Here is a 15896-nt window from a genome sequence, read left to right as displayed (position 1 = left end):
AAGTCAGACAATGCATTTGTGTTTGGGACATTGACTCACTTGTGTCCACAAGTCAGTTTGTGGAACCAAGTGATGGATGAAAAGGTCAAGGCTTGTTGATAGGGCAGGGGCAGAGAGCACTGTTGCCTTCTAGTGTGAGTCTCTAGATACACCTGAGTCACTCTCATAGCTTAACTCCAAAATGCTGGGAATTATAAAATATTTTATAGAAATCATACTTTTATAGAAAGTTTATCTTATGATTTTTAGGTGTAATTCAAGATTCCTGAGCACTTGAAACACACAAGACCAGTTACAGCCGGGGTCCGTCAATGATGTATATGCCTAAGAAGTTCCTTTCTAGGCTAACTTTTCCATTCCAAACAATCTGGAATTTACAATGACACCTGAACCTCTTTACTTGGTGGCTTTGAAAACTACAAGTAATACACAGTACAGCTAGGCTAACTATATATTGCCATGCTTGATATTGAATACTAAAATTTAAAAATTTTTAAAAGCAATAATACATCTGACATCAGATGCATTATATCTTTTTCAGAGCAATTTGGCTTTTATTCCACCTGCTCACCTTTCCAGTACACAGTGTAAGAAATTCACACAGCAATGACAAATCTTTTTCAGTAAGTTACCATTGATATTAAAAAAATTCTTGAAGTAAATTTACTTGGACAATCTAGCAAAAACTGCTCTGTGCACCTTGATCTTTATGGCAGTCTCCAACCATGAAAGACCTGGGAACAGCTGAGTAGTGAAACATACCTCAACTACAACTTTGCTAGCCAACAGATTAAGCAAAAAAATAATGGTATTTCTCTGAAATTTAAATTTCATTGGAACCTTTTTTCAGGTCAAACAGCTTACACTGATGATTTTCAACCACTTTAACTTCTAAAAACTATTAGAAGTAAGTATCAGAGAATGGCCATCACGAGCCATGTGCTGTTCATAGTGAGAAAAGCAGGCATTTTCCTGAGGATTGGACTGGGTGTTGTTATGAAAATACTGTAATTGAAGAAAGAAAAAAACTGCCTTCAAAGTTAGCAAGTTAGCTTGACAGTTTTTCATACCAGAAAATAAAAAACTAAAAAGTTTTTCAATTCCAAACATACAATTGTGCCAACATCTTCTGTTACAGAAAGTTAGCTTGAAAACGAAAATAATAAATTCCTTGTTAGACTGATCTTTATAGCACTAGAGTTCTCCTAGTACTATGCTTGTGTATCACCACCATAAGGATTCATCAGGTCCTTCATTCAAATCAACATTTAACTTATGCACCAAGTGGCAGCTGTGCCAAGCAGCTCATAACTAAGTCACGTGATTACCAGGATGAAGGGGAAATAATTTCTAATCTTGGAAAAATACTGAAGAAAAGCATAGCAAGATCCATTTTCTGTGTTAATTGTGCCAATCTGAAAACAATGGAATGCTTTGTATGAATGGGGCACTGTCACCATGGGTGGAATACAGAGGCTTCTTCACAGAACGGGTTCTCAAGCATTAGAACAGGCTGCCCAGGCAAGTGGTTGAGTCCCCATCCCTGGGGGTAATTAAAAGTACATGTGGCACTCAGGGACATAGTTTAGTCGTGGACTTGGCAGTGCTGGGTTAACAGTGGGACCCAATGGTTTTATAGGTCTTTTCTATGATTCAACCTGCTACCAGAGCCATATCTAGTAGAGTTACTAAGGAGAACAGAGAGGCCTAATTCATTGTGTATTTTAAGAAAACAAAACAAAACAGCTAGATAAATACTCTGCATTATGTTTAACAGTCCGAGAGAACTCTCCTGATGTTAACATCTGTCTGCAAGGATAGGGACAATGCCAATTCCACAAATGCCTGTAATTTGAGTTGGAACTTGGAAGACACTCAGAACCATGGTTTCGGAGGAACATTTCATCAGACACAATTTTAGCGTGCATAACTCTTTTACACAGTAAAACTGAAAACAAATGGTTGTCTGCATGCCAGTGGCATTTCTTGAAAAACTTAATCATTTGCCTATTGAGAAAACAATAGTCCTGAAGAATCCAACATCATTTAGGACCTCAGCACATTGGGCTGTATGTAATCACCAATATTTTAACATACAAACAATAGTCAGAAAGCAAAGAAATCTGAGAAATCTCATGTATTTTATTAATATAGTTTTCAGAAGAAATCTCACAAGAAAAATCCTAAAACTCCTTCTGTCTACTTTCTATCAAATCTTTTACTGAATCCCAGAAAAGGCTCAGATGAACCATTAAGCTCCCGACACAACTGACCTCCCACAGGCACCACAGAGTTAATGACTACAATTTCTTCTTCATGAACCCCAGCAGCTACATGGCTAAAAAGTCACATGTCCTGTCACACATCGAGAAACATGGAACAATACCCTCACTGCTACACTTTGAAATATAGCTGATGGATGACAAGAACTGGAAGCTATAGAAACAGATTACTGCAACCAAACTTTCAAAAGTTTATTGCTCTCAAAAGTCATGAGGGATGACATGCTAACACCTACTTGAAGGTCCAGCCGTAAGTGCTTATAATAAATCAAAGACGGTGGCCAAACAATAATCTTTAAGAAGAGCCCAAACAGCGCTCATGGTAGCCTATATAGTACTCTAAAAACAAGTCCAGCCCCAGTGAAACAGTTTAGAGAAGTTGGAGATATTTATCAATTTTTTTTTCTGCAAAGTTAGAGGAAGTGTAGCTATCTCAGTTCATTACTTTTTTTAGCTTAATCAAGAGAGTGACAAGATACAGCTTCTTGGGGTGATTCAAACACTTTAAATACATCAAACTTTTCTACACCATTTTTGCAAAGCAACAAATACACATCATTCCCTTTATGTTCATGCACTTACATTTACAGATTTTCTTTAGAATAGGTAGCTGGAATGTCTGAGTATAAAGAGTCATCCAGGTTTCAAAACCAGACAAAAATAAAGGCAAAAAACCCAAACAAACCCAAAACCAAAAAGCAAACCACCAACAAAGTGAATCAGCAAAGAGCAAAGACTGGTTGTTTTGAAGATGACACCAGTAAAGTTTTGTTATTAATCAGCAATATTCAGAAGAATGCCATCCTAGTAATTTTCCTTCATCTGAAAAATTTCAAAGATAAGATGAACCTTAAAAAACTCTCAAAGACCTTTTTCATTCATATTTAATATTCTACTAAGAAAGAGGATTTTGCTAATATTTTATCAGCTCACACATTATGACAGCAGAGTGTCTCAAGTCCATCAGATAGGTAATTAAACAGAATTTTAACATATCAATAGATACCATTTACAGAACTGAAAATCTTGTTCTAGGTTACCAGTATATCTCATTTCTACACCAACAGTTATGATATTTTGTTTTTATTTTCTTTCCATTCACACATAAATATAAATCTCCACCACTTGTTGTGACCTCTCCTCAGTTTTATTAAACTTATGCCTATTTATTTAATTTACTTCCATAAGCTACTTCCACATGGTCCTTCCTTTGACCCTGACATCCCTGTCTCCTGTGCTGACACTCAGACATTTTCTTTACTAGATCCAAATGGGTTGGACCTCTTCCTGCATCGGCAAGTCACATCCACAGTGTCCCTTGGACTGAAAAAAACATGTTGATATTATTTTGGTGCTGGCATCTTAGCTATGTATCTGCCTTGTCACCAGTAAAAAAAAAGGAAAAGTCATTCTGTGCACAAAGTAGACTTGCTAGTGCAAGGCCAACATTTGCAAGAGCACCTTTACAATTCAAGCGTGACAAGCTTTGTCCCAGATTCTAGGCTGTCTTCTGTGGAGCCATAAATAAAACATATTTTCCCACCTTTTGTGGTAATAGCTGTACTTATGCCCATTCCTTCTCTTGTCTTCTCCACTGCCTGTGAAATTGCTGAGGAGGTTGATAGCAGTTACTGTGAAAGCCAACAAAAACAAACACTATCTGTTGCTGTCTTCTGAGCATAAAGATTTGGAAATGTCCAATGTATCTTCAAACAAAGTCTGCCATGAATTTAGTCTATGGATATTCATGCATGCTATCCAAAATAAGCATTTCCAGATATTAATTTCTGCCCTCTTTCCTAGATCCCCTTGCTCTGAAAAGTGAAGTAAGAAGAAATTAAACAGACTGACAGAACTGCCTGTAACATCAGTACACAGCTCGTTGTTTCTAGTGTCAGCTGAAACTGAGACTTAAATCCTGTGTCACCATCTATATTCTTTCTTCTAACACCCTTCCCTTCTCAATTTCTCAGGTCTTAAAATTCATTACCAACATGTGGTTTGGTAAACGTGGAAATCTGAGGCACCACCTAGCTTTGTCACATTTTCCATGCTCTAATGAAATAGAACATTTCACAAAAGAAATAATCATAAATAGCAAATTTCACAACAATAAATTAACAGCTTCAGAAAATGAATATATTCCTAAACAAAATGACAAAGTTTAAAGGATGACAATGGATCAAAAGTAGCAGACAATTTTTGAGATCTTCTCATGCACTAAGCAGTGGAATGGCATTTCTCAAAGAGCAGTAGAATGACACTTCTCAAAGATAACAAGAGTTTGTTTAGTAAGAGGTTGACATAAGTTCAAAACCAAGTTTTAGTCTCTGTAGAAGTCCCCTGAGTCACACAGTAACCACGTCAGACACACAGCAAGGCAAGTGAAGTGCAAACTGAGTATGAATTTATGTCAGCTAACTTAAGAACCTATATTGGATACTTCTACATCTAAACTAGTCTAGGCCCTTTTCACAGTCAACAAGTAAAAAAAAAAAGATTAAAAAACATTTTAAAATACAATTCGTCAGAGTGGTTTAAGACAGTTCCTCTACAAGAAGCAGCTCCTGTTCCCCTTACAAAATTAGCATAGGAGGATTAGCTTAGGTTCAGATGACTGTCAAGTTGTGTAACTCTTTTTAAGCCTTTCTGAGCTTACCTAGTTTGGCCCCAGACTCTCAAGACTAATAATTCAAACACAAGGTTATAACTGTTCATTCCACTGAATCTTAAGTATGGGAAAGAAAGAGGCAAAAACATTGCTGCCTAAGTGGGTATACCAGAAAAGTCTAGATTTGGGTTTAGTACACAGGCAACATGGAAAGGCTGGATGGTTACAAGAAGACTGCAAACACAGCTTCAGTATTTTATGAAAGCATAAGAGAACTTTAGGAAAGGCAATTCAGAATGATGGTGGATGTAAGTCTGGCACTGAAATACATAACAATATATTACTTTACACTACATGCATATTAAAAAGATAATATGTACTTGAAAGTCTCTTTTAATTTAATTATACTAGAACAACTGCATGAATTTTTAAAATTGCAGTAACCTTTTGTTGTACAATAACAACAGTAAGTCCCTGGTGAAAAAAAATCTTTCCCTGTTGTTTTTTTATTTATTTAAAAAGGACTGTAAGTATTTTTGCTACTGACAGGAAATTAAGATCAAGGTATTTTTCATCCTCCTATTAGGGCAAAAGAAGATGAGCACTAAAACAGTAGTAATGTAAACACAGAATGCCTTTCTACTGTAATAGTAAAGAACAAAGGCCATTACAAGTGACATTAAAGAAAATGCTGGTAGTGTACACGTTATGAAACCAAGAAAAATATTTAAAGAGAGTAAACGTTTAAAATCCAAGCCCATTTATATCTGAGTTTTATTGGTGAAAGTGCTGGTACTCATACCTGCTGATGTATGCCTAACAAAATATGAGAAAAGCAGCTAAATGAAAACAAGAGAGAAGATGCAATATGTTCCCCTGGGAACACCATGGTAAAGAATAACAAATGATCTTCTACATTTTCAAATAAGTCAAAACTTTTAACAGCTCTAAATAGTGTGGGATATGCTGTTCCCCTCTGGGCGCGACTTCAGAAAAGGGGTAGGCAATGTTCTGTGTTTCAGCTCTCTTAATACATCATTAGTAGAATGCATCCCCTAGGAAGCACAAGACATTTGCACACAGTCTTCTTGAAGGTTTAATATAACCATGGAAATACACAGTAAGACAGAAGATACAGAAGAAACTAATTAAAAAATTGCAGAATGCCATGGACAAAGTAGAAGACAAAGAGGCTGTCTCTAAAAGACTGAAACACACTGGGATCCTCAGTATCTTGGGTAAATCTAGATTTATTACTACACTTACAAATTCTCAACCCATCTGAGTTAAAACACTGAGTAAAAATAACTTTTGAAATGTTCAAGTTGTGAATGTATTACCAGACATATTGCAGCTTTCAATAAGAGCATTAAAGAGCAAGAAAAGGAAAAGTCCCAAAAATTACTAAAGATATTACCTGTCAGATACTTGTGATCTGCTCAAACATGTCACCCACCAGTCCCTGCACTGAGGGAAAATGGTGGCTCTTGTAAGTACCATCCCTTCATCAGATCATTCTTTAGGTCTGCAGGTGTAATATGGATGCTGGCACAGCTCCAGGTGTTTCTGATGTTTAAATAAAGCATATTTAGGAGCGATTGATGATGCCATATTTATTTTAGAGGTGGAACCTTTTGAAACACACTGGAAAGATGACAGTAAACCCCTCAATTTTAAAACGTGGATCTATAAAAGTAGATGCACTTGTCCATTCCCTCTTCTAACACAAACTCAGTCCACTTCAAATAACAGAATAGATTTAAAAGGAGACTACCAATTCTGACAAAATAAAACAGTGTGGGGTTTTTTCTCCTTCACAATGGGCTAGACAGGACTTTAAATTCAGAAATTACTTTACTTTTCAGTACTTCTGAACACTGAAAGAGAATAGAAAATATTTGCCATGACATTGACGCTAGGAAAAGTAGTATCCAATCGCACTATTTTCTTGCCAGCTGGAAGTTCAGAAAGGGGAAGAAAAAGGAATGGTCATCTATTTTCCCCTTTGCTCAAGTGCTGCCTGTATGCTACCAGGGAAGGCAGTACAGCAGCAAGATCTAAGGGGGAAAAAATCCACTTGTGAAACAGAACTTAACTGGTAAAGGAAAGTGCAATTATCTCCTACCAGACTGGCACAGACAGGCAGCAATCAAAAAATAAAAACCCCACAGAATATTTACTTCATCAATAGTTTTACAAATGCTCATGCCTGGAACTCAGCACCACTGGGCCACAGCATTACTTCTGAGCACCTTCCTTGGCCTGATTGTTTCGTGGAACATGTTAAAAAGCCTCTTTTCATCAGCCAGGTTAATTTGGTCAATAACATGTTAACATACCTAAATGAAAAGCTGCACATCTGGAAACCTGTTTTGATCACACATAGTGTCATTTGTATTGCAGAAATATGCAAAACTACTGTGGAACACACTGGAGAATATAACCTAGAAATGAGATTCTCATATATGCACCAGATACAAAAATAGACTCTATATATAGACGGGACCAATCTCTGTTCATAGAATTCAGGAAATGTTACGACTATGTTACAGTAAAACTGTCATGGAAATGTTGTCTCCAGTTTTAACAATCATCATTCACAGGGAAGGCAACAGGACCTTTTTAAAATCAGAGAGCATAATCATTCCCATTGCATATTTACTACATTTTTTAAAAAGTGTAGAAGTGCCACTACTCTACATAGGAATGCAAATTGTGATTGTCTTTTATTTAGAAATCCCTGCAGCTGTGCACAATTTAAATTATTTACTTGCCACATTTATATCTTTAGATTGATAAGGTATGAAATTGCAGGTTTCCTCTATAATCAGTTTTCCACTGTCCAGGTTTCTATTTTGGTTGAAAAATGAATAATAAAACCAGGTTTGTTTCTGTTTTCTCAACAGTTTTCATTTGCACATTTATGTGTAGATATTCCTCGAGAATATGAATCTTGGAAGGCTGGTACTAATTCTTACAACAGTTGGAAATAATTTGGGGAAATACAGAAAGCTAACTAGGATAAGATGAAAAACTGAGCTTGAATTTGCACCTCAGCTTTTCTGGATTGCATATTCCAGCCCAGATGCCTGTCGTTCCTCCAGAGGAGTCAGAACTGCCAGCCCAGGCACGTTCATTGACCTATTATGGGCAACTGTGAGAACCATCAAATTCCTACATTTCAGTATTTTAATAAGTTAGGAGAAAAAAAATATTCCAAAGCAAGCATGCAGGAAACAACTTGAAACAGCAGCCCACAAGTTCCTGAACTGTCACAGATGAAGGAGTAGCTGCCCTAGCAGCTGCCCTGCATATTTCTCTCTTGTGCACTTTTCAGTGATCAAATAATAGAATCATAGAATTACATAGGTTGGAAAATACCTTTAAGATCATTAAGTCCAACTGTTAACCCGGCGCTGCCAAGTCCACCACTAAACTATGTCTCTAAGCACCACAGCTATATAGCTTTTAAATACCTCCAGGGATAGGGACTCTACCACTTCCCTGGACAGTCTGTTCCAACGCATAGCAACCCTTCCTGTGAAGAAATTATTCCTAATATCCAATCTAAAACTGACCTGGTGCAGCTTGAGGCCATTTTCTCTCACCCTATCTCTTATTACTTTGGAGAAGAGACCAACAGTTATACAAATAAAAAACAGTTCAGATAGTCATTTATTAAAAGCAAGCTTGCCAGGATGATTCATCTGCACATTAAGGGCATATATATGTGACCAGTCAGCTTTTTAGCTATGTTTACAAAGGGCAAGAGAACGTTTGTGTGTCCAGCTTCCTCGCAGCCATTGCAGCTGCAGCTGGAATGACTCCTGACCCCTGGGCAATCTGTGTGGCACTGTCCCAGTGCTCAGAGCACCACGATGTCTTCTGCTAGAAACTGCCTGTGTAAAAAGTCCTTTCAATGTGAGCTGTCTTGGCTCTTCCACATTGTGTGAAAGTACTACTTGAAAGAGTTGAATGCTTTCTACCTAAACTGAAATTTATGGTAAATGGTTTAAGTTTAAATGCTAACACACAATCTTTCCAGATCTCCCACAACTGGCCATCGCCAGTATTGAATTTACACATGTGATCAGTTTAGAATTGGTCTGGCAGCCATGAGCTTGTCAGAGCTTCCTTGTAAGGTATCAGATAAAAACAGTTCTCATTCCTCTGCTAAGCATCCAGTATTAGATTAAAATTTTTATGGTCAAAAGAAACCCTTTCACCATTGGTTTGACTTTTACATAACACAAGCCATCAGTCTTGCTAGATTTCATTACTACCCTGTCTGGAGAATAGTACTTTAACTAAACCATGTCTCTTTTTTGACCCTTGAACAATAAAACTATTGCCTCCAAGTCAATGATAAAGATATTAAACATTGCAGAGCTGAAAAAAAAATCCTGAGATACCATAAACCCACAAGTATTTTGTTATTCCTCACAGAAATACATATTTTTAAATTGCATCTTCTTCAGTAACACAAGAGGCCTGCTTTGCTTTTTCATTGGTGTAGTTTCTGAAAAGAAACAGTAAGAATTCAAATGTCTTTCAAAGGTAAACAATAAGTCAACCAAAAATCTGTAAACGCTCATTAGACCAGGATCATTGTATTTTCAATAATAGCCCGACCTTTAATCCAATATTCCTGATTTTTTCAATTTATCCCAGATATACCTGGGAAAAAATAGTACTTCCTCCGCACCCAGCTCAGCATGGTACAGAAAGCTTTTACCAAAGTTTTTTTTAAAAGAACTGACAAAGCATTATTTGGACACTCCAATTCAAGGATCTTGACAAACTTCAAAAGCTTTTTTCAACATATTAATTTGCTGTTAATAAAATGGAAAATAGGACTTCTTGCCAAGATAGATAAAACTTACATTTAAGAAGTATCTACCATATTTATAGTGACAATCTAATACTTCCATCTGTATCATCACTAAGGAAAAGCATCAGGAAAAACAGAAAACCTCATTCTTACTATTCATAATTATTTTCATTAGGTTACTTTTCTTTAGTGTCTTTTGCTTTTTTATTGTCTATAAAGACAGTTTTTGACCTTGTTTTCTATTACTAGGACTTGCCGTTTGTTTGGTTTTATTAAACTGGCAGTTTTCATATCCCTGTAAGCCAGACTGATTTTTAACCAACCAGGCTTGTCTCAACATTGTTTATTTTGTGAGAGTTTATTCACATCTTTTAAGTAGAAAACAATCATCACTCACATTTTGATGTTTAAATGTTTCCCTTTGATCCAGCTTGATTATGTCCATCATCCTTAAATCATTCCTCTTCCAGTGCTGAACGTGTTTCAGGTAGGTCTCCACTAAATTGCAGCTGTTTGTATCTCGACAATTATTCATTTTTCTTCTACAGTCTATTTCTTTAACCATTGCAAAGTGATTTAACATATTCTATATTCTATAGGTATTAACATATCTACAACATTAGATGAACACTCAGGATCCAGAGGTCATATCACCTCAGGATTTCCAACAACACCTTTCATATCAGCACTCAGACTAGTGCCTAAGTATGTTTTAATTGTGTTGAAATCCCACCTAAGAAGCACCATCCTCACACCTAAAAATACACGACTATAGGTAAGGCATAACTTTTAGTGAGATTGCCATGGTTTGTAGTAAGTAACTAGCAGTACTCCAAATAATATTTTAAATGCTTTGAATAAAAATGTTCCTCAGTAATTACTTTTCTTGTCAATGCCTTACAAAACAGGCCTATTATTTTTGGCAGCAGTCAACACTCTATCAGACACTCAGTCCCACACCGACTACATGGAACCATTTACTAGTTTGGTCACACGGGAATTTCTATCCATTTTTAACCCACAAATAAGCAGTCAATTTTTTACCCATAAATAAGCAGTTTCCATTTCTCTTGCTTATTATCTAGGCAATTGTATAAAAATGCTCTAATTGCTTTTCTTTCCTTGATTTTATGAGTAACAGGATAATACCCTGGCTAAAAATACCTCTGCTAAAACTAACAGTAAAAAGGACTTTAATAACCATCTCAAATTGAGTGAGTTGCTCCTCAAAGTTAGTAGTTTGAGTTCTGTACACAACAAAACAATACAGGATGAGAGCTTGTGAAGCTGGGTTTTTTTGCAATCTGTTTTAGAGTAAGAATTAATCTTTCTGGAGAATTTGCAGGTTGTGCACCTCCGCATTATAGTTGCCAAAAATACATTTTTTAAAACTGCCTTTAAAGCAGGGAGGCCCCCACAGAATAGGAGAAGGAACTAATCTAAATGGAAAACATCTGCACATTTCAAAAAACAAGTTCAGCATAATTATTATTTATATGTGCACAAGTAGTGAGAATGATTTCTATTGTACCTCATCATGGAAAATCCTGACTAGACTAAGAAAATATAGCCTAAAAATACAGTTATTTGTTCAAGAGGTTTAGCTTTTAAGATAAAGAATTGCAGTGCAACTCCATGCCAGCTTGGGCTGATATAATCAGCTTAGCCAGAAAAATGTGAATTCTTTTTGGTAATTTCAGTTCTCTGTAGTGACTCAGCACCTGGTTACATGAATGGAAGTGTTAAGGAGGGAACAGGGATGTGCTACTGGGTGAGAGGGAGGGTATTAGAGGGAAGAAATTAAGAAAGATGGTGCCCCAGGATCCCTGACCTTGACTAAAGGAGCCTGGGAACTACATCCAAGCTCCCATTAATGAATACTATCAGGTTCATGTAGTCTGATCAGTTAAGAGGTACAGCAACAAAGTCCCACCTGTTCATATTCCAAGAGCAGAATTCAGAGGTCTCATTCCCTGTGGTCCTAACATAAGAAGTCATATCCCAAAATAAAAAAAAACCAAAAGGCATCCTCCTGATCAGAAGGTGTTTCAGAACATCAACAAACTTCAGGTCACACAAATTTTATGCACATTGTAATACTTTGTATGTGCCACTCCTTCATACACATTGAACTCAATGCTTAGTCACAAGCACAGTGACATGAAAGTTGGGCTATTAGCATGGATAAGCCAGCTTTGCTGTTGCTGTGTGTATATATAGATGTTTGATATCTTTCAAGCAAATAATATGCTACAGAAAATTTAAAATTACAATGAAACACAAGCATAAAGCAAAATGAAAAGCCTATTGAAGTATCAGAAGCAGCTGATGCAATTAACTGCCTAGAAACATTCATTAATAGATTACAAAACTGGCCCAGCTGCTCAGACCAAACTTAAAAATACTTTCTAGCCAATGAATTGTGTATGATTTGATATGGTTACTTGCTACAGTGTTCACATACATCTCACAAGAAAGCCTGTCCACTTTTAGAACGCGGCTCTGAGGGGACAGAGAGAGAGGGGAGCAGACACTTCTCGTTCACTGAAGCTTTCATGATGTGTTGTCTAAACGATCCCACTGGGGCAGGGGTGAGGATGTGTGTATAAAGCTGATGATGCACACACCCAATCCAACAATCCAGAAGCCCCAGCTAAATTTACTGATGCAGGAATGCTGTGTTTAGCTATAATACACATAAATCTGTAACACATCATGCATAAAGTTTAACGCTTGTATCATTTATAATACAACGTGTTTACTTCTACAAAAGCATAAATACATTGAAAGTGTTTTTCTTTTTAATTTGACATCAGTCAGAGTCTTCAAGTATTCAAATATTCTTTAATATTCTTTCAGACAAAAAAAAAGGAAGATCGGGGCCAAGTAATTAACCAGTAATCCCAGGAGTACTGGAAAGAAGAGCGCCAATTTTCAACAAGTTCAAATCTCTGCATTTCACACAAATGGGAAGCCAAGTTAAAGAGGGTAAGGTCCACCTTCTTGAAGCACTAGAACCTCACCTGGGGAAAATCTGTAGCACTACAGTGCTTTTTATAACTAAAGTGAATGTACAGCTGAAGTATGTAGACACACCTTGCCAGCACAGATCAGACTATAGCTTCAAGCAGTTCAACAAAACGAGGGGCACACTTATTCTGAATTTGAATTCAGAATTCACATCTGAAATCAATGCAGAGAAATTCTGTGATGGAAGTGAAGAAAGAATGCTTCCTTAAATTGTATTTTCACCTTATTTTTTCATTCATATTTTACCTCATTTATTATCCTCCTCTTCTTGAGACCAAATTTTCTATACCACTTTTTAACATATACAATGTATGCAGCACATTTTTAGAGACAACAGTGTCCTTAATTACTTAAACCTTACAAAGCAGTCTACACTGCACATTAGGATCAGTATATCTACACTGTATACTAGGATGAGACATTTTCCTTACGACTTTTTAGTTTGCACAGAATCAAATCCAGTATTGTAACAAAACCCCCTACCATTTATAATTCCACTTTATACAGTTCCCTTCAAATAGCTAATACTACACCTCAGAAAAGGATTTACCTCATTATCTGTTCCCACATCCAGCATCACTGGTAGACACTCATGAGGTTTTACTCCTCCACATGCCGTATAAAGTGCCAGTTTACCAACAGGAATGCCCATTCCATAACAGCCAAGGTCTCCAAGACCAAGAATACGTTCACCATCGGTCACCACAATCGCCTGGAGGAAGAAATAAAGGCACTGTAAAAATCACTTCTTTACTTGTACGTACTAAGTATTCCATTATTCTCTTACCATCACTTTTTATTTTATGTGTAAAAACTGTAACAGGTGCAAACAAATCAATAGTACGACAAAAGCGAATAATTGTTTTATTCTGTTTTACTGTGGGTTTGTTACACTATTTTAGACTCTTGCTTCACTGTCAATGGGACTTTCATATAAAACTTTTAAGAATACATGAGAGAGGTGTTTAGTATTACATTACAAGAGAACTGGCATTGTTCCCTCTCACATTTTTCTGTCAACAGCATGAAAACAGAATAGGAAGGGAAAGGAAGTTATCCATAAAAAAAGAAGAACCACAAACTCCTGGGTTTTGTCATGTCTGTTTTCAGCAGAACCAGAGCCAGCCACTCCTACTCGCCTTTGTCAGGGCTGTCTACAACCTCCTGGTTCTTACCCTTCAATGATGTATGTCCTCTTCCCTTGAGCAAATAACACACTCCATCAAACTTATACATATCAGGAAGCATGTGTGTTCATTGTCAGAAATACAATAACTTAGTAAATCCCAAAAACTGTCTATGCTAATAAGAAAGACTTTCCATATTAAAGGAGAGAAGTGCTCAGTGTGGCAAACTGCTGACAACACAATCTCCTTGTAGTACTCAGTGACAAGCCATTTTAGCTGGAAATTTAATATTTTTTGTGAGAGAGCTTATGAAGCACTGTAAGTGGAGAACTGTTAACTCAAACACTAGAATGGGGCTGCCAAGAGGTCTTGTGGGGTCTCTACCCTTGGAGATACTCAAAACTCAAAGGCTGGACATAGCCCTGAGTAACCTGTCCTCGCTGATCTTGTTTGAGCAGGAAGATGGCCTAGATAATCTCCAGAAGTGCCATCCTACCTCAGCCATTCTGTGATTTCCTGAAATGCAGAAAAAACATTCAAGGCTTTTTGTTTTCCATAATATTCAATGTAAGTGACCAATTAATCAGTAAAGGATGCCTATAGCTAAACAAGTAAGTGCTTAAATGCCTCAAACTTTGGCTGCAGCAGCATTCTTTCTGTTGAAAAAATCAGCTAAGAAATCACCAACATCTAAACTGATAAAAAGTTTATAAAAAATACCTTAACCAAGTCATCTTGGGTACAAAACAGCATCAGCTTTGTTATGAGACTAAAACTGGACTTACCTTGATGACACTTTCTGGCCAGGATTTAAGCATTGTAGCAATGTGACCCCGGTCATGGATAGAAATAAAAAGACCTCTGCAAATAAAAAAAGTCCTCATATAAACAGGTAAATAAATAATTATAAATCAGTGTAATATAAATAAAGTATAATTCAACTAAATAGTACATTAAATCTATGCAAATGTTTTTCCAACATACAAAAATTCAGTTTGATAATAAGAGCTCAATTTTGTATGAATAAGTAAATGAATCACCTGCATTTAAAAAACAGAAAACAAGTAACTCAGCAGAGCTTTACTAAGCAGAGAGAACCTGTAAGAGTCCTTTCTGGAACCAACTCGCTCAGTACCTGGTCTGTTCAAATGTGTTCACTGGTTGACCCTGACCACAAAATGAGTTCCTCTTATGACAGTTATCACTACTGCCCCAGCAGTCCTAACATTTACAAACAAGAATAGGCTGAAGCTTTAAGCTATGAACAAAACCTGAAATAAGCCATATATTATCATTACATAAACAAATCAGGAGCATTCAGCTATGTGTTAGAAAACAGTCTCCCTGTTTCATTAGATGCCATTTTCAGTTACAAAAGTGGGAAATTTTCTTCTCGACAGTGCAAGAAGATCCTCAATACTGAACAGACCAAATCTTTACTCCAAAGAGCCTTTAGTTCCACCAGCACAAAAACGTTTAAAACAAAATGATAGAAAAGTGTAATTCTCAATTCATTTTCTGCTTATTACATAAGCAAAATCAACATAGTATCTTATTCTCCTATTCAGCATTTCATTCTTCATTTACTTTACTTGTAAGGTAGATGTACATTCAGATCCACTCAGAGTTAATTTAATTCCATTTTTTTATCTACTTTTTTCATACGTGAGATAGTGGAAAAATGCCATCTCTCAAAATCCATGAATGCACTTAAATGCAATCTCTCAAAATCCACAAAGAAGACATCAATGAAGAAGCACATGCCAAAGATGCCTTCTTGTAATAAAATTTTTCATTCGTACGTATAAGGCATTGTCTTCTAGAATTATTCTAAAGCATTTCCCTTTGCCTATTTTAAAAATTTTAAAGTAAGAATTAGAGAAAATTATTGAAAAAATAATTTAAATCTAAGTCTAGCAGAATATGACCATATTCATACAAGTGGATCATATAGTTCTAAATAAAACTAATAAATCCGGAAAATGCTTGTCAGATATGACTGCACATATACCAGG

General features: G+C 36.4%; 1 protein-coding gene across 1 annotated transcript in view; it reads right to left on the bottom strand.

Annotated features, from left to right (window-relative positions):
- ME1 (malic enzyme 1) overlaps nt 1-15896 on the bottom strand; it is a 159050-nt gene that overhangs the window by 76031 nt on the left and 67123 nt on the right. The window contains exons 4-5 of the mRNA XM_039568160.1: nt 14667-14742; nt 13305-13466 (exon numbers count right to left, since the gene is read on the bottom strand). Coding sequence (XP_039424094.1) covers nt 13305-13466; nt 14667-14742 — 238 coding nt within the window. The remainder of the gene's footprint in view (nt 1-13304; nt 13467-14666; nt 14743-15896) is intronic.

This window comes from Corvus cornix, chromosome 3 (assembly GCF_000738735.6).
Source record: "Corvus cornix cornix isolate S_Up_H32 chromosome 3, ASM73873v5, whole genome shotgun sequence".
Lineage (NCBI taxonomy): Eukaryota > Metazoa > Chordata > Aves > Passeriformes > Corvidae > Corvus > Corvus cornix.
Note: the sequence above shows the minus strand (reverse complement) of the source record. Positions and strands in the feature narration are given on the sequence as shown.